This window comes from Anastrepha ludens, chromosome 3 (genome assembly GCF_028408465.1).
Source record: "Anastrepha ludens isolate Willacy chromosome 3, idAnaLude1.1, whole genome shotgun sequence".
NCBI classification, from domain to species: domain Eukaryota; kingdom Metazoa; phylum Arthropoda; class Insecta; order Diptera; family Tephritidae; genus Anastrepha; species Anastrepha ludens.
The window spans coordinates 61940356-61960844 of NC_071499.1; the positions used below are offsets into that span (position 1 = coordinate 61940356).

A 20489-nucleotide genomic window follows, 5' to 3' on the forward strand; every position below is an offset into this window, starting at 1 on the left:
ATCCAAAAAAAAAACAAAAAGAAAAAAACCAAAAAAACAAGTTTTAATTTTTACATTCGAATTTCCTAGTACAAAGTTTAATTTTAACTTTTATATCTCACAAAAAAAAACAATTTTAGTTTATATATTTGACCAAAAAAAAAACGTCCTTTTCAATTTTAAAGTAAAAATAATTACAATATATCGAATATATCCTTTCGAATTTTTCGGTCAAAGTGAAAATAAAATTTTAACTTTTGTTCTAATGAAATTTTATTTTTTGATAAAAAACTAAGTAGTAAAAATACCAATTAAAAATATCAATTATTTATTGACTCTTTTGAAATAAAGTATTGTATAACAGTCGCAGTCCCTGTTACGAGCATTCTACAAGAACTCGTAATTCTCTTAATCGTTCAAGCCGCACACCATTTTTATTTTGGTTTATTACTAAAAATTTTAGCGAAAATGTCAAAATTTCATATTATTAAAACATAAATTATATATAATAGATATATATATATATATTGTAATTGGCGCGTACACCCTTTTTGGGTGTTTGACCGAGCTCCTCCTCCTATTTGTGGTGTGCGTCTTGATGTTGTTCCACAAATGGAGAGGCCTACAGTTTCAAGCCGACTTCGAACAGCAGATATTTTTTATGAGGAGCTTTTTCATGGAAGAAATACACTCGGAGGTTTGCCATTGCCTGCCGAGGGGCGACCGCTATTAGAAAAAAATGTTTCTTAATTTTTTTATCTTTCACCGAGATTCGAACCGACGTTCTCTCTCTGAGTTCCGAATGGTAGTCACGCACCAACCCATTCGGCCATGGCGGCCGCCAAAAGTCAAATTTTACCTGGCGGAAATTTATATCTGACCGCAAAAAACCAATTATAATTTTTATATTTGACCAAAAAAACAATTTTAACATTTACACAAAAAAAAAATAAAAAAAAAAAAAATTTTGATCAAAAAAATTTTCCTTTCGAATTCCAAAGTAAACAGTCATATTTTAGCATTTATATTTGCGGAAAAAATAAAAATAAAAAAATTTAAGTTTTTATATTTGACCAAAAAAAGGGAAATTTTAATATTTATACCTGGCGGAACGAAAATATAAAAAACAAATTTTAGTTTTTATATTTGACCAAAACTATTTTCCTTTCGAATTTCCTAGAACAAAGTAAAATTTTAGCATTTATTTCTGGCCGAAAAAAAAAATTTTATTTTTATATTTGACGAAAACTATTTTCCTTTCGAAATTCATAGTACAAAGTTAAATTTTAAAAATAAAATTTGAACTTTTGTTTTAATAAAATTTTAATTTTTGATGAAAAACTAAGTAGTAAAAAATACCATTTAAAAATAACAAATATTTACTGACTCTTTTGAACAAAAAAGTATAACAGTCACAGTCCCTGTTACGCGCATTCTACAAGAGCTCGTAATTCTCTTAATCGTTCAAGCCGTACAACATTTTTATTTTGGTTTATTACTCAGAATTTTAGCGAAAATGTCAAACTTTTATATTATTAAAAAAATAAATTAAGCAACAAAAAAAATGTTAATAATTTTTGACGTGATAACGTCTTATAATTCGATGTAGCCGGCTGGACGCACCAAAAAATGCTTGAACTGCAAGCGAGAGCGCGGAACGAACGACAAAGAGGCACGATCGGCCCCCGCGATCGGCAACGTTCGACATCTGGCTCTCTCTTACTTGAGTGAGCATATATATGTATGTATATGCTCATTTGTATATAAATTCACATACTTGTATTTGCATATGCCTTCTTCCTGTGTGCATGGTAATGAACCATTTCTCTGTTGAGAATAGGACGATGTTAGGAAAAGTAGGAAATGAAAGCGAGTGTTTCGAGTGTAATGTGTCTTGAAAAAGCCAAATCGGTGATGTTGCCTCTTAGTGTTGTTTACTTATTAACGTCTGATGCACAATCGAAATTGAAGATATCTTTTATGAATTTGATAAATGTTTCGTCATTTTTCACGTTTGTGTAAATGTAACTTGACCTATTCCATTGCAATTCCATTTACCTCCTCCTCTATATCCGTACAAAATATCTATCAAACAAATAAAATTAAAATTTTGTTTTGAAAATTGCAACCATTCCATCAATATTTTCTTATGACGTTGTCACGTTAAACTATCGACAGTAAACCGACAGGCAACCTCTTTTTTTTTAAACAAAACCGGTGTTGCCAAGAAATCATAGACTTTAACAAAAAAATATATTTTCTTAAAATTTGAATCTTCCTTAAAAAATAGTGAGAGCTGTTTTTTTGCTATTTTTGAGAATAAATTTTCCAACTTTGCGTTCCGAGTTAAAAAAATGCGCCAATCTATAAAAGGTGATATCGATTTTACAAATACAACAATTTGGTGCGATTTTGCCAAATTTCAACTCAAGAAAGAAGACGGCAAAGAAATACAAATACATTGATAATCAGGCACCAATCGGCACCTTGTACCGATTCGTCTTGGCTCCTATATTGAAATTTTGAATTTGAACGCCCCTCTGTCATTATCAATTTTGATTTTTAGCGCTTGAAGTATTTTCATCGAAAAATGCCCACTGCCACAAATGTTTTGGGAACTTTTTCATAATACAGAAAGAAATGCCCATATTTACAGAACTTTTAAGTTCTTTCGGTTCCGACTGTTTAGTTAGATTTTAGAAAGTTCACGAGCTCCAGTTCTATCTTCTTATAGGGATCTCTAAATATGTAAATCTCGACCTGGGTATATGGCGTTCCCCAACCACCGAGCGCACTTGCCACTCAAATTGGCGATGATTATGGTTTTATATTATATTTTTATGTATATTACAAAATATGACCATTTTGTAAATTTTTAATTTTTTATACATTAGTTTCGACCTTTGGTTGTTTTATTTTAATTTTTCGAGTCTTACAATTTTTGAAAGTTTTAAAATTTTGTAGAAATTTGTTGCATATAACACAATGAAAGGGTGCCCCTACTACCCTAATGAATGCATAAGTATGTATGCATATATACAATATATATATATGTGTGTGTATGCAAGTAAATTTGTGTTGATTTTCCATTTTATCTGGAAGGGGATGCTCTGAATGAATGCATAAAACGATTCAATGGAATATAAATTTAATTATGATTTTTGTTTTTCTAACATCAGTTTTTTATAGCGATTGCTTTAGATTGTCTTTTGCTATAATTTAGTGATTTTCGTTGTTCCTATTGTCAGCGGTGATCTTCTAAGCATACTTTGAGCTGCAAGTGATTGTGCGATCGCGCACGTTTTTTGTCGCATGAGTTACAGCCAATCTTTTTACTCATGTATGCGCTAAGTGTGTGTATGGAATGGGTAGGTTTGTTTTAGAAGTGTAGAGATTTGTTTCAAAAAGTAGTGAAATAGCTAATATTTTGGCTGCAAGATGTTTTGCACTGATGGAATATTGGCTCTCTTCGAAAAATGGCATAATTTCATCAGCCGAAATGGCACTTAAAAAGTTTATTAAATCATAGTTTTTTTCTGAAATAAATCAACCTTATGTTTTATTTGTATATATTTGTATGTATGTATACCAAAATTTGTTTGTGTAAAAAATTATCAGCAGTCGCATACTGAATTGATTTAATTTCATTCATATATTTGTTCTATTCGCATGAATGAATATATGTGCATAAATAGATCTTGTTATCGGACCAATTCAAAAGTATAAATCTGCGGTAATAAGATTATTTTCCCTTGTTGCATGTGTGCGTTTTTGTGTACGCACCCTGTAGGGAAATCAGCAGACATTGAACTGGTGCGCTTCTAATGTTCTAATTTAGAGCTATGACAAGTTCGCGTTTGGAACGATGACGTCCTAAGAAGTGTCACACTGCATTCTGTTTCTATAGTCGCATAAAAAGAATTAAATTTGATAATTCATATCTATGAGAAACCAAATTGTAACCCAAGACTACTCAGGATGTCTGAAAGTAATAAAATTTTTGAATAGGTAAAACACCAGAAATAGTCAACTTTTCCCCAATGTGGAAACGCGACTGATTTGTGTATTAAAAAAATTTTCACTACAGTAGAAGAAACCACAAATATCCGAATCCAATAAAATAATAATGAAAATGGCTTTATTGATTTTCAAAATATTCTTCTTGGAAGTTAACACACTTTTACATTCTCTTGAACAAATTTTGAAAGCGCTTTTGCCACTCAGAAGTGGAACCAAAACGAGCTGTTTAAAGGCTTCAACAGCTTCTTCAGGTGTTGAAAAGCATTGATATTTTATTTTTGATGTTCGGGAACAAAAACAAGTCATTAGGTTCCAAATCAGGGCTGAAGGCGGATGACTATTAATTCGATGTTTTGAGTGCTCAAAAACTCGCTTGTATGAGACGATACATGAGCGCTCGCATTTTCTTGGTGAAAGATGATTGTTGTTGTTGTTGTAGCAGCTTACACATTCCCCATACCTACATACATACGGAGAATGCTGCTGGAGTGACAGTACTTGGCCGGATATAAATCCGGGTCGTTTCGGCAACGTAAAACCGACTGTCGTGCAAACGGTCAAAGATGATTCGTCTTTGGCGGTTGATTTTCCTTAAGCGGTTAAGGGTAGTCAGAATTTTCAAAAAATTTGATTTTTTTGCATTTTCTTAAAGTATAATATCTTAAAAATATTGTGTGAAAATTTGAAGTGAATCCAACAAATACTTTTCGAGTTATTCAACAATTAACAAAGGGCGCTTGGGCGCTCCGGAGCGTTCGCAAAACTTTAAATGCGTTTTTCTCAAAATTATGTTTTTTAAATTGGTGATCACTGTAACTTAAAAACCGTTTGGTAGATTTCAATAAAATTGTCGCTAATCTATAAAAGGTGCTTTTGAAAAACATAAAAAACTCGTGCCTGGCCGAGGATTTTTTTTTTCAAAAATTTCGATTTTTTTTCTCAAAAATTTCGATTTTTTTCTCAAAAATTTCGATATTTCTCTCAAAAATTTCGATTTTTTTTTAATTTTTGTTAAAATTTTTTTTTTAATTTTTTTTTTTAATTTTTTTTTAAATTTTTTTTTAAATTTCGATTTTTTTTCCAAAAATTTCGATTTTTTTCAAAAATTTCGATTTTTTTTTTAAATTTCGATATTTTTTAAACAATTAATTGTCAGTTTTTTTTCTCGAAAATCTGAAAAACATTTCCTGAGGCCGCCATATTGTTAATTTTGAAAAAAAGCTACGATCAGGCATAATATTGTCTATTAATAAAACTAATTTCTCTTGCCTGATTGATTTTAGATTAATCTCCAAGGACTGGTGATGATCACCGCAAGGGACTTCTGGAGAAACGGGCTCCACACAAACAGCGATAACTTTTACAATTATTAATTTTTTTTTTTGAAATTATGCTTAAGTCTAGTCGAAATATGATGTATTAATGCCATGTTTTTATTTCTGTAAAATAAAGCAACTGACTAGCAAAAAAAAATATGATTGAAAACCATCATATTTTCGGGTCTCTGACTACCCCTAAGCTCTTAATTTTCCCAAAATTTCTGGCAAGCAAGTATCATAGTTGCCAACCACTCAAAATTTACTGTTTTAAGTTTCTCTAGTGGTAAAGTTGGGATATGAGCTATTTTTTCGAAAAAATAGGCGACTATTTGCTGTGCGGTCGTTCTTCCACGAACAACTTTTGTTGGATTAAGCTCGTCTTGGAACACTCATCTTATCCACTGCTGTTTTGTTCTCGGCTCATATGCATAGATCTAAAATTCGCCACCTGTTACGGAGTCATAGAAGTGCTTTGAACCACCGCGACTGAATTTCAGCAACATTTCTTTATCCAATTACCAATCGACATGAGTCCTATTTTGGGCAATTGTCATATTATGCGGTATGCAACGAGAATAAATCATCTTTTGCGATATTGAATGTATGCTGATCCCACTAATGCTCCAGGATGCACCTGTTTAAGTTTTTTCCATTTTATATTTTTTTAATTTATTTATTAGAAATATAATTGTGCAAAATTATATTACATAATGACTTCTGTTCTTATCTGGCTTTGATCTAATCACCAGCGATCTCATAAAAAAACTTCCTCAAAATATTATATCAAGGATAACAAAGATTATTAATGCCAGTTTCAAATTAATATATCGTCCCCTTAGTATTAAAATAGCCTATAAATTTTTTGATGTTTTGAGAAAATGAATTTCAAACTTTTTGTCGAAAGTAGCTCTCACTCAAATCTTTATATGTCTGTAAATATTTATTATTTTTTCACTGACGTTTTGACCCACTTTGTGGAACTAGAATTTGACAAAATTTTGACCACATATAAAATCGACGATGGAGAATCCAAAAATTCAATAAAAAAATAATAGCCTATGAGCACATAGGCTATTGTTATACTAAGGGGACGATATATATTCCCAACTACTGGAAAACAGCTGAGGTAATCATGTTTAACAAGCCAGGACAATCAGCACACGATGTAACATCATACCGGTCTATATCTCCTATTGCCTATGATTTCAAAATTAATGGACAAATTACTAGCCAAGCGTCTCAATTACGTAATTGAACAGAGAAATATAGTTCTTACGCACCAAATTGGCTTTGGGCGCAAAGCTTTCACTGAAAACGACTTTGAAGAAAAACAGGAATGCTCCGCTGTCTTTCTTGACGTGTCGAAAGCCTTCGGCAAAGTATGCCACGGTGGTATTCTCAATAAGATTAACGCATTACTACCAATACAATAACATATATATACATATATATATAATTGGCGCGTACCACCCCTTTTGGGTGTTTGACTGAGTTCCTCCTCCTATTTGTAGCGTGCGCCTTGATGTTGTTGGACAAACGGAGGGACCTACAGTTTCAAGCCGACTCCGAACGGCAGACAGGAGCTTTTTCATGGCAGAAACACACTCGGAGGCTTGTCATTGCATGTCGAGGGGCGACTGCTATTAGAAAAAACTTCATTTTGGTGTATCACCGAGATTCGAACCTACGTTCTCTCTGAACTTCAAATGGTAGTCACGCACCAACCCATTCTACGACAGCCGCCTATTAACCTATGAAAATCATTGTCAGATCGCTTTTTTCGAATCAAATACAGCGATACGTACTCCGCACTCAAAGAAATTAAAGCTGGCGTTCCACAGGGTAATGTATTGGGGCCACAGCCACGATTGCAGACGACACTGTAATTTTGTCGGTTGGTAAAACACAGTCCGAATCAATTGAAAAACTGCAATGTCACCTCAACAACATCTATGAATGGACAACAAGATGGCGCATAAAGTTATGTGAAACAAAATCGGTACATGTCGACTTTACCTACAACAAAATCAAATACCTTTGTCTGTACATAAATGGAGTACAAATCCCACATCACAACACCGATAAATATCTGGGTATGACCTTAGATACTGGAACGAATACTTCGATTGGAACGAACATGTTAAAAATAAAAAAGAAGAGTTGGAAATGAAATACCGAAACGTGATCTAGCGTATGAGCAGGCGATTTGCTTTATCCTCATACACTAAAGTACTGCTATATAACCCTATGCTCAAACCAATGTGGGCGTATGAAATCCAACTATGGGGTTGCTCAAACACCAGCAATACCTTGCAAATACAAAGGATTCAAAACGAAATATTGAGATGTGCTGCTGCTTGTTGCTGCGGTAATCACAAAAATATGCCATATCGGACATCAAGAGGCTCTCTCACTCACCATGCTTAAAGGGAAAGCTCTCACCGATCGGAGTGGGTGGAGAGAAAGACTGAAGCGTAAAAAGCCGCTCATCTTACGCGGCAGTCACCTACAACTACAAGGAATTGCAGAGCATCATAACTCGTTTATATACGCGAAAAACCCTGAACATATTGCTCGTAGTTACTTGTATTCACTAGTTGCAATAAAAAAAAATTACTATCTATCGGTCTTTCATTTTATATTTTTGTCATAATTGTAAACTTGAGAAACGTGCCCTTATTAGTTTTGAATATTTACAATGAAATAACAAAAAAGAAAAAATAAAAAAAAAAACGGTAATTTGAATATTTCACCTATTTAAACGACTTTCCGATGCTTTGAATAGCCATGTAATCCAAAATGAGTCGGCATACATTTGATGGCGGAAAGCTTGCCGCACGATACGTAAACTGCTGTTAAGTAGCAACGATTTACATTCGCCTAAAATTTTGAGAAATCTCAAACAACTTCTCTGAGTATGTATTTGTGTGGCTGTAGCCAATTTTAATTTCGTATAATGCAACGATGTTTAAAGGCGACTGCCGTTGTTATCGGTCCTGCCTCAATATATTTCTGCTTGTGCATACACCCTTTTTGCTGCTAGTTGCTTTGCTGAATGCAACGAAAGCCGAATGTCCTCAGTTTTGGTTGCTTGTCCTTCATATTTTTGCAGTTCTTTCGTCTACATTTTTCGTTGGTGCACACACATTCATCCATATCTATCTATGTGTTCACCAAATTACATATTTGCACTCGTGCACATTTGCATACGCACAAGTATTCGGTTTGCTGCATTCAAACAACATAAATAGTTGTGTATGTATATGTTTGTATTGGCTGGCGGCTGCATTGCCTTTGTTATCCTTTACCCCTTTTTTACTCTTCTATGCGGTAATGTGTTGTCCACCCTTTGGTACTCAATTTTCAACACTTTGTTTGTTTGCTCTTTTAATTTTGAGTTCGTTCCTTCACTTTTCGGATAAGCGTTTGAAAATCGTTCAATGACCGAAATTGCACTCCGGGAATGAGAGTAAGTTAACCCGCCACGAAATAAATATCAGACGTATTTTTTATACGAACAAAAAAGGTAATTTCTGAAGTCTGGCGAAACGTCTAATTTCTTACATTTATTTGCATTTCAAAGCGAGCTGCTAAAATGCGACCGAAAGCAATGCCTGTGTAATGTTTGGCTGACTTTGAGAACTAGTTTGGGAGATACTTTGTATACTTACATATAGAGTTGGTCACGATAATAGCACAGGGTCATCTTTGGAAGTTTTGACTATTTATTTATTTATTTTTATAATTTAATTCTTTTAAATTTTTATATATTTTTATTTTTTATTTTTTTTATTTTATTTTTTTTATTATTATTATTATTTTTTTTTTTTTTGTATATATACATACTCGTATATAGATTTTTGTTTTTAATTTATATTTTTTTCATAAATAAACTTTTTCAAAAATATGGCTTATACTATGACATGATTTCGTTTACTGCAATTTTGGCTGTGTCCGGGATTTTTGTCAATTTTATATCAATGCATTTCTCATTTTAAATTTAGCCTTTTGAGTCGCTTTTTGGGTGAATTTTGTAGAAAGTTGGATTCTTTGCACTCAATGTTTTTCGGTGTTCGTTTTATACAAACATAAAAAAATTAAATCCAAAAATAATAATATAGTTAAAACTTGGCAAATTAAAATTACTCAAATTTGACACAAATAATGAATTCAAGTAAATAAATAAGAAATGAAAAATAGGTGATGCCGTGCGGACTTTTGGATAAATGGGTGTACTCGTTAATTTATTTAAACTCGCCCAAACTTGATACATGCATTGCTCCCCAACTCATTTAATCCAATATGGAATTATCATTGAGATCGGTTTAAGACTTCGTCTACATTTTATATGTTAAGGTTAAGTTTCCGTCCATCTCTATGCTTTAACTCTCACTGTTTATGTGTTTTTTTTATTTCCAATAATTGACAACAATCGAAGATTAAATTTAAGTAAAATGTGCGCGAGTATATAAAGCTCGGTTCGGACCTAGTTTAGTCTTTCGTACTAGTTTTATAACGTTTTGCATTTTTTACATTTATTGTAACTTTATTTTTTATTATTTATTTCTTATTTTCTTTTTCTAATTCTTCCATAATGAAAGTAAGTCAAAAAATTATAATTTAGTAATATGCAAAAAGTTGACTTGATAATTTTTCCCATTTTTTGGGAATCGACTACCATTTTCATGAATATCCTCCTGATCTGCGGCTATGCTGACGACTTTGCTATCGTTGCGAGAAACCAACGCACACTTGCCCATTGTACGCTGGAGCTGATAACTAAAGCAAACCTAGTCGGCCTTGAAGTTAATGTCGATAAGAGAAAATACTTCGTTAGGTGTTTAAGCGCCACCTGCTATGGCAACTTGGAGGTCGGGCCAGTGGAGAGTTTTAAATACCTGGGTGTAAACCTTAGCAGCGTTGGAGACTCCCTAATCGACGTGAATGATAGACTACAATGTGCTAATACAAGTTATTTTGCTCACCTGAAACTTCTCAAAAATAAATTACTATATCGTTTAAGCTACAAATCTACAGCCTCCTGCGTAAGACCAGTAGCAACATATGGCTGAGAAGCATGGGTAATGAAATCTAAAAGAAAGAACTTCCTTCTCCGTTTTGGGCATAAAATCCTAATAAGGATATTTGGACCAGGAAGGAAAGCTGATGGGTCTTAGAGAATTAGATATAATAATGAGATCGATTAGCTGATATCAGGTCAACATATTGTGCCTTTGGACACCTATTCAGAATGGACGACAGCACTATTACAAAAAATACCTCCAACTCTTATTATGATGGGCATTAAAAAACGTGGAAGACCGCCAAGAAGATGGGCAAACGATGTTGATGCCGATTTACGCCGTATAAATGCTAGAAAATGCGAAGCAATGAACCAAGTTGTATGGAGCACGATTGCGAAGGAAACGCTGGCTCACCCCGAGCTGTAATTGCTGTTATGATGATGAAATATGTTTTTGATATAATGTGGCTTCCTACTATGACTCATGGCTCATAAGCCTCGTAGCTCAATGCGTTGGCATCTCCTGTTTTTGTTAATTGTATGTTGCTGAAGAAAGGAACGAATGCAGGTGGGAAGTTTTTCGATCGGCAGAGCTCATCTTTCAACTTAATATGAACGCCTTGATGCTGTCCTACAAATAAAGAGTTTCCAGTTTTATACCATCACCGAGTATCGTACCGTACCTCTAGTTTTTACGAGAAGCTTTTTATGGTAGAAATATGTCGATTTGCCATTGCTTGCTGAGAGGTTTTTGTTGTAGTATGAACTATATTTTGATTGATTTAATTTTAATTGATATTAAAAAATATGTAAATAAATAGTCAAAATTTGTCAATATGTGACGTACACTTCTTTTGACGCTGACAGTATAAATGCAAGCGCCAATAAAAACAACACGGCTTAGTCTTAGTAAAAAAGGAGTTAACCCTTTACAACACATATATAACGCTTCAAAAGTAATTTACTAAACTACATTAAGCCAAGCTCATAAAAATTAATATTCGAAGGTTTTCGGTGACTGCCGCTGATTACAAATCCGATGACAGTTTTTCAGAATTCAAAATGGCGAATCCTAGATGACGAATAAAATTTAAAAAATGTCAGCTAAGGTTGTGAAAATGACTGCTTTATGTCCGAGTTTCAGAAAAGTGGTAGTAGGAACTCCAACAGGATGTTTTTTTGGGCTTTTGCGCCCACTTTTCTCAAAGCCATGACATGACGGACACTTTTTGACACCAGAATCGTATTCAGCGCACAAAAATATTGTACAAAGTCATCAAAAAAAAAAACTTCTCGACCTGTGTAATTTATAGACTCATTTTAATGGGCTCACAACTCACTATCCCCTAACCTAATAGTGAAATAAAGTAAACGGTTTTTCGAATCACTTTGTTATTATTATTATTATTTTTTGTATAGCTGTGGATAGATTTTTTTACTTCTAGGTGCGAAATTATTTCATCAACACTTGAGGCTTCTCTGTTAATTGCACTTAAGCGTTCGTCAATGCGTCAATATAGCTATATGTGCATACACACATACATCCGCACAGTATGCAAAGCCTTATACTTATATATGTATGTATGCACATATGCATTCCAGTAACATCTCGATATCCATTCAGAAAATGAAATTTAATCCTTAAGCACTGTACTGTGCTGTTCATCAGCCTATTGGATCGTTGGTATGCCGTAGCCATGCGCACTCTCATCGTCGGTTGTCCTCAATGTGTGTTCGAGTTTCTTTATTCTTATAGAGCCTTCGCTGCATTTTGTTTTTGTTTTTGAGTACACCTATACAAGTGCGTAGACAAACGGTATTGCTGTGCGTAGTTCCTGAATAAATTGCTGTCTCGGTTCAGACAATCAACCTACATAAATGGATGCATTTTTCACATACACATATAAATGCTTGTACACTCACATTAGTATATGTGCGTGTTAAGTTAAATATTCGTTGGAAATTGCGTAAACTGTGAAGGGACGCAGTTTTTCGCTACCCTTTCTGTATACATACATATGCACCAACAAAGCTTGTACTTACTTATACTCGCACATACAAGTGATGTAGCGTTGGAAGGATGTCTGTCATGTGTGTCGTAGGTTAGTGCCGTATTAAATTTCTGCGTTCAACGCCCCAATGAAATTTAAGTTGAGTTCTTCTTTTGTTTTTATTAACTTTCACACCTTGAAGTCCGTTTGAATTTCAACACGTTTGTGGTTATTCGACAGTTGAGGGATTCTTAATTACATGTATTTACTCGTAAACATACGCTGGGGTATCCCTACCGATGAAATGAGATCCTTCATTTTTTTAATATAATTAAATTGTGGTCATGCGAGGTGTGGTTTTTATTTAATTAATTTAATTTTCTTTTAGTACAACAAATATATGTAGGTGTAGTGCTCATGAATAGAAATCAATTATTTTTGTATGTCCAGTCAATTTTCACAGGCCGCCCCAGAGGCGAATTCTTCTAATGGTGCACACAACTAATTTTGGTGCACACAACTAATAAGCAAATGAAAATTTAAACAACCAAAAAGTAAAAAAAAAGAAAATTTAAATAAAAACAAAGTTTAAATAAAAAAAAAAAATAAAAAAATGTAATTAAAAAAATATAAAGAAATTTTAAATTAAAAAAAAAAAAAAAAAAAATTTAAATTAAAAAGAATAAAAAGAAAATTTGAATTAAAAGAGAATAAAAATAAAATTTAAATAGAAAAAAAATAAAAATAAAATTTAAATAAAAAAAATAATAAAAATAAAATTTAAATAAAAAAAAAATAAAAATAAAATTTAAATAAAAAAAAAATAAAAATAAAATTTAAATAAAAAAAAAATAAAAATAAAATTTAAATAAAAAAATTTAAAATTTAAATAAAAAAAATATAAAATTTAAATAAAAAAAAAATAAAAATTAAATAAAAAAAAATAAAGTTTAAATAAAAAAAAAAATAAAATTAAAAAAAAAAAAATAAAATTTAAAAAAAAAAATAAATAAAATTTAAATAACAAAAAATAAAATTTAAATAAAAAAAAAATAAAACTTAAATAAAAAATTTAAATAAAAAAAATGTAAATAAAAAAATAAAATTTAAATAGAAAAATAAAAACAAAAGAGAATTTAAATAAAAAACGCGTTAATACAAAAAAACAGAAAATGTAAAAAAAAATGTAAAAGCAATGTAAAAAAAAGTTAATAAAAATAATAATAAAAAAAAGTTAATAAAAATAATAATAAAAAAAAGTTAATAAAAATAATAATAAAAAAAATTGTTAAAAAAAAAAAATAAGTAAAATAAAAATAATAATAGAAAAAAGTGTTAATAAAAAAATTTAAACAAAGAAATAAATGAATAATTGAACGATTAGTCGATTAACTGTATTCGCTTATTTTTCGAAGCAACTTTTTTTTCGTCGATTCAGAAGGTATTTTTCTCGTCCCTAAAATACAAGTAACTTTTTTTGTAAATAGGTTCACTACTATGTTAACGGCCCGGAATATGGCTGAATTTCAACTATTTGAGGAACTAAAAAGTCGCCAAGCATCTGCCTCTAGCGTCATCTGCAGATTTGAAGAAGTATAAACAGAGTCAGTATGCAATGGAATTATGGTGAACATAAAATTTTATTTGATAGAAAAGTAGCTTCCAATAGCAGTCGCTCCTTGACAGGCAATGGTAAATTTTTGATTTTGTTTTTGCCTTTTCCCAAAACTTAAATTGCCACTCCGCGGACATCGCTTTGAGGATGCCGTCGATAGAAGCTATTAAGAAGAATTCGCTGAAGGGGCTGAGGAAGATCTCTCAAACACGTTTAAAAGGTGCTTTAATGATTGGTTCTATCGTTGGCATATATGTATTGCTTCGAATTGAGTCTATTTTGAAGACGACAAAATAAATTTTGATTATTAAACAAATTTTGCGTCTTATTGAACAATCCCTGGTACTTTTTTGACAGAATGTATCTAAAAAAAATTAAATACTACTAAGTAAGCGTATCCCTTTCGCAATACGCGTGCAATTTGCTAGTTCTGTCAGAAATTTAAAAAGCGTACTTTGTTTTTACAAAATGATTTCCGCGTAAGAAAAACGATTTGAAGCAGTGTCCCAAGTAAAAACCCTAATGCTCCAAAAATGCCACGTACATATGCAGCAGAAGACGTCCATAAATAAATGGGTGCAACCAACGGTATACCGAAGTTAAAAACGTTGACGATTTTACTGGACAAACCCAAAAAATACCTATCCAAAATAAGATAAAAAAATCATTGATTTGCCGAGTTTATCGTAGCATGAAGCTGAAACAGCAATTTCTTTCATTTTACATTTGTTGTATCATTTATGAATTCATCACAACGGATTTGTCGATTAAGACACTGGCAGTTGGCTGCTGGCAGATTAGAAAATTAAATCATTTTCTTTTATCATTTCGTTCACTCTTTTTTTATATTTTTTATATTTATTTTAACACCAACCCAATAATTTCGTAAATCCAATATCATTTATCCATTAGTTGATATTCATAAGCAAGATTTGATAATTAGTAAAAACATTCTGCGCTGCTTGAATAATAAATTATCTTTGACGGCATATTTCTTCTCATTTTCCCTTTGCAGTTCCACAAGATCCCGAAGATTATTATCGGCTGGATCCAAAGAAATCCAATGCAGAGAATGCCTATGATATCTACACGGCGCTATGTTGCCGTGACACACGCGACACGAAGCGCCTCTTTTTGCTTAATGGGCTGGCCACACTTTGCCAACAACAACAGTCAGAGCAGCAGACTGCAAAAAGCAATTTAGGATTTAACACGGAAGAGTTGCTTTATGGGTAAGTTGAGTGTTTTTATGTTTTTATTGTTGCCAATATATTTTTTGGTAACGACCTGCGGATTTAAGTTGGATTAAATAGAGGGATTCGCTACATAATTTATTTTTTAAATGTGATATTATTTTGCACTCGCCGTCTCTTGCTAATATGCATTAGTTGTTATTAAAGAACTCCATCTTGTAATCCAGTTGACAACATTTGTTAAAAAAATTACATCACGAAAATAAAATATTACATGCTCTAACAGCGATTAGCAATACGAGAGCAGACCGATAAGTACTTTAACTAATAAAGAAAAACAAAACTTTTTCGTGAAAATTGTATCTTATTTTTTGTTAGTGTAATGATCGTATGTCCACTAATTCTTTAATATCGTTCGTAAAATATTATTTCTAGAGTCTTCCAAATATGTCTCAGATTTCAATGTATATTACGAGGGCTGCAATATATATTTCTGGTCTTGATCACTTCAAGTATTGTCAAGAGCCATCTAATATTTCTATGGGAAAGCTCGACATATTTCACCAAAAGCGAAATGTTTTGATGTGTGAGCCGTATTAGCGTTGCTAGAAAATTTAATGAAACCATGAACATTTTCATGTGACAATTTTTTCACAAACTTCGACATATATAAACAAGACAAGAATGCATCGATGTGAATGACGAGCGAAAGATGTCAGAGCCAAGTTGCCTAAATCCTAGCCCCTCGAGAGTAGGGGCAGCAGGTACTGAGATGATTTTATCTCATACTTCATAAAGCTGACGCAAAAAGGACTGTAAGGCACTCACGAAATTCGAGAGCTGAAATATTGTCAACCTCTAGCGCTTCCGATCTGTGGTCAGAAATATGTCGCGCCCTTCCAAGTTTATGTACTTGCCCAGCGCTCGCTGAGTTGGCGCGAACCCCATCCTTTCAGAAGTAGACTGCAGGTGGTCAAGGGAATCTCAATGCTCTCCTTTCGCGGGGAAACTACCTCACAGGTCCCTTGTCTAGTCATTTCATCTGCCTCACAGTTTGCCGCAATGCCACTATAATTAGGTTCACAGATGAGCACTATATCGAAGAATTTGGATACCATCAAAAGTGAAGTCTGGTATTCCCTGACCACTGTCATCGAGCCTAGGCCCTAATTGCCGCTTGGCTGTCGAAGTAAATATTTACTTCCATGACGGTTATAACACAAGTGAGCAGGCAATCAACCGTTTTTTTATTGCGACTACTTACACACTTGTAGTGGTCAGGTAATCTGAAATTGGGTCTGATGTGGCAGCTCTTCGGAGAATACTCTTCCACCAATCCTTCCTTCCAACTTCCAGCCATCCGTGAACAGGTTCATCAGGCCGTGTCTTCAAATACTGCATCGCGTCCAGGGTATACGTTGATCAGTCGTCAAGGGGATAAACTCAAAGTTTCAAGTGTAGCCCGAGCCTCTCAGTCTGATTGTGGCACGTGCAGCGGCATTTTTGCCTGCCATGTTTACAGGTACCACATTTAATTTGCGTTAAGCGCTAGAGTAGCAGTAGTTCGAAGCGCCCACTGATTCCAGAAGTACAGCTCTCTCCAGCTTCTTCACCGATATCATCCTCTCCAGTCAGTTCCACCAGACAATGAATCTATCCAGTAAAATTAGCTTTATAATGGCATTAAAGCCCTTGTATTTATCTATTGCGACTGTTGCCTTCCTTATCCTCTCCTCAATGTTGGGCTTCCACGTAAGCTTACTGTCACTGATTAGATCTAGGTATTTCACTTTGTCAGAAAGCACCAACGGAGCGCCCCCTATTGAGGGAAGTTGAGTTCTGGATATTTTATATTTCCTCGTAAATAGAACGAGCTCCATCTTGACAGGATTCGCCGATAAGCGGCAAACCACCGGCCAACTAACAAGAGCGTTTAGATATCCCTAGAGTTCCGATGTGTCTAGGAGCCGTCTCAGCTTCCTATAGGTGCCCGTTGGGGTGGCTTCTGCGATAAAACTCCAATGGAAATTAAGAGCAGTGCATTACAATATGCTCCTTGTGGAAGAGTATAAAAGCCTCGTTGAGGGGATGCCGTTCAGAAATAACATACCAAGGAAGAGTTTCGATGTATTCCAGTAACGCTGCGTTAATTAAGGCTTTCAATAGGTTATTTTTTGTCTTAGATCACGATTCAGCTGAATGTTCATGGCGTTGAGTTCTGCGGCGGTAAAACTTTGCGAGATGTGCCGAGATGTGTGTTGCTGAGAACAACTGGTGCATAAAAGTGGACGTAAAAACGTCTAAAATATTTTAACTATTGTGGGTGAAGGTTAAATATCTGGGGATAAGTTTCAAGCTAGTGGGCGGCATTCCTAGCATCCTCTCTCTACGCATTTCAAGCCTATTCAGAGTAGCTAGGTAGGTAGGTGAAATGGTTGAAGTACCAATCTGACACTCTACAAAGCGCCGTTTTGATACTATTATGAGACCTGCAATATTCAGATATCTACAGCCAGCCAGAGCTGTTGATGTAAAGGAGAAGATTGCTGGGATTTAGGTTGGTGCACTGCCCCAGGCTGTCTAAGAAAGGAACACCCAGTGATTTTAATCGTCTAGCTGCCAAACCCGGACATTTACAGAGAAAGTGCTCAACAGTCTTCTTCTCTGAAAGGTCCCCACAGCTTCTACAATGGGTGTTAAATGGTAAACTAAGATTTTTCGCGTGTGAGCCGATCGTCTACAAGTTTGGAAATTGAATGGCGTGAACTCTCCAGGACTTTCTGGGTCCTCCGTATATTGTACTGGGGCCACAGGGTTTTCGAAATAGCAGATGGACAAAAGGAGCTCCATCTTTTCTGCGCTTTCCTGAGAAATAAGTTGTGCAGTTCCCCTTTAACAACAGGCAGGGGGATGCCGATGACCGGGTAGGAGGTCTCTGAGACCAACTCAGTCCTCTTCGTGGCAAGTTCATCAGCAATTTCATTTCCCCCTATGCTCCTATGTCCTGAAACCCTATTTAGAATGATGTGAAACAAATTAATAACCTCTGTAAAATGATTTATTCAAGCATACCCACTCATCTTACAGATTCCCTCAGGGCTAATGACTTTAAAGACTTTCGCTTGCCCTTCATGTAATTTTCGGTTAAAGCAAGTGACGCGATGGTACTTGGTTAGTTTATGCAGCCTTCTGCTAACACGATCCTTGGTTTCATTATCCAAGAATGCAGAAGAAAGTGTCAGCTGCTTCGTGGGATTTGTCGCGAACCTAACGGTTGACGCCTATGCTCCAATCGGAGTGGAAAGGAAAATAATAATAATAATAACGGTTGGCTGGCTCATACTAGAGATAAAGTTTCAGGCGTCCAGGTGCACATTTTTGCCTGCTGCTTCTGGCTTGCGCTGTTCGTCCGGTAACAATTTTATGTATGCGTTTGAAACTTCGTGTTCTATATCACTTGATTGAATAGCTAAAGCATGACATTCTGGAATCTAGAGCTTAAATTTTTATAGGAGCTATACCCAGTTTACTTAATAATGGAATACTAAACGCATGATCACATACCTGACTTATTTTATTGATCAATGAAACTTTTCTTTAAAGGTTAAGCGCCTCGCTAGTTCACACATTTACGCAAGTGCGTGCCGCCGCATTGCGTACCATCCGCTATATCCTGGTTACACCGCGCGATGTTAAAATATTCAATTCTATGCAGCTGCAACACTTGATATGCCGTTCCATCGATGTGCTGCTAAAGAATGTGCTACTGAAGAATGACGACGAACGCGTACAAGCACTGAAATTGGTGAGTAAATGTGTAAAATAATGAAAGTCTCCTCCTATTCTATCACTATTTCCTAATATTCCTTTGGCATTCTTATAGATTCGGAAGATGCTGGCCATTTCGCCTGCCGATATCAATCCCGTGCTGGTGCGTTGTCTGGTCTCACTCGCCGATAGTGGCATCGAAGATGGTGATAATATGCTGCGCGCCTGTCTGGCAACACTGTGTGAATTTGCGGTGCTAAATCCTACGCTGTTGATCGTCTGTGGCGGTGTTACGGCAATTACACGCAACGTTCTGGAATGCCACAATCCTCGCATTGCGGAGAGTTTGTGTGGCGTGTTACTCTATTTGCTGGAATGGCCGCAGACTCGCAACATATCGGGTGTGCGGTTAGATTGTCTCGCTGCTCCATATTGTGATTTTACATACCGTTTGGGCATCATGGACAAAAACAAGTATGTACCCCCATTTGGATTTGACCAAGCGGTTAGTTTACTAATTATTTGTTTCTGTTTCTACTTTTTTACTTACTTTAGAGATGCCCGCGAGTTACGTTACACCAGCTGTCGCCTGGCGTTGTTGTCGGTATTACGCAGCTGGACTGGTACTATTGAGTTTTGTAATCCCAGTAAGCCATCGGGCTTGAAAGCAATAGTGGATACGTTGTATCTAAATCAAATTGAAGTTAGAGTAAGTACAAGAATGCAGTTATTCTATTATTAGCGTTAAATTGACAGAAATTTCACTGTTTGCATTCATTTGCGCCGCTTATATAAAGTTCGGCTGTGCTCGAACTCAGCTTATCTTTACTTATTTTTTTGCTATATAATTCACTTGTGCCACTATTTCCTCTATAGAAAGCTATATTGGATTTGCTTTATGAGCTTTTAAATGTTCCGCAACTACCCTGGACGGATGACTATTTGGTAGCGCTGCAGACTGTTGATCCTTCAGATTTTCAGGTATGAATAAAGAATTTTCAAAATTAACATTAAAATAAATAAAACATGCAAAATGTATAATTTCAGGATGCGTGGTTGCTCAGCAATGGCTTTGTTGCCATGGAGGGTCGCTGTATTCTGCCAAGTTTGGCAGCGCGCGCACCAAATGTTTGTGAACAACATTTGTCATTGTTGTTGTACTGTTTTCTAGAGACTGGACTCCTAAATGCACTCGTCGAGGTAATCAGGTCGAGCGATGCACATCTATCGGTGCGTGCAACTGTGCTAATTGGTATGTAAACATGTGTTTTGGGAATGTGGTTGCCATCTTTTAATACAATCAACTTTTATTATTTGTAGGTAAAATTCTGAACTTAATGCACACACATTTGCCTGCTGATATTTGTAGTACCAGCCCCGCTCTACCTACACTAATTTCACACGCAACTCAGGGTAATCAAAATGCGACCGCCGCAATATCAGCTTTACAAAATTACCAAAAAATGCTACGCAATCGTCCTGCTTCATGTAGTTTATTTTTGGATAGTATTATACAAGGGGGATGTAAGTTGCTGCTGTTGCTGTATACTGAATTAAGATCGCAGCCTTATGGAATATATT

General features: G+C 34.7%; 1 protein-coding gene across 9 annotated transcripts in view; it reads left to right on the forward strand.

Moving 5' to 3' along the window:
- The window catches only part of LOC128858078 (rapamycin-insensitive companion of mTOR), a 61716-nt gene that overhangs the window by 26727 nt on the left and 14500 nt on the right, over positions 1-20489 (forward strand). For all 9 annotated transcript variants that reach the window (XM_054094023.1, XM_054094014.1, XM_054094017.1 and 6 more), the window contains exons 3-9: positions 14963-15179; positions 18744-18945; positions 19024-19382; positions 19464-19617; positions 19785-19889; positions 19956-20160; positions 20229-20432. In XM_054094023.1, coding sequence (XP_053949998.1) covers positions 14963-15179; positions 18744-18945; positions 19024-19382; positions 19464-19617; positions 19785-19889; positions 19956-20160; positions 20229-20432 — 1446 coding nt within the window. The remainder of the gene's footprint in view (positions 1-14962; positions 15180-18743; positions 18946-19023; positions 19383-19463; positions 19618-19784; positions 19890-19955; positions 20161-20228; positions 20433-20489) is intronic.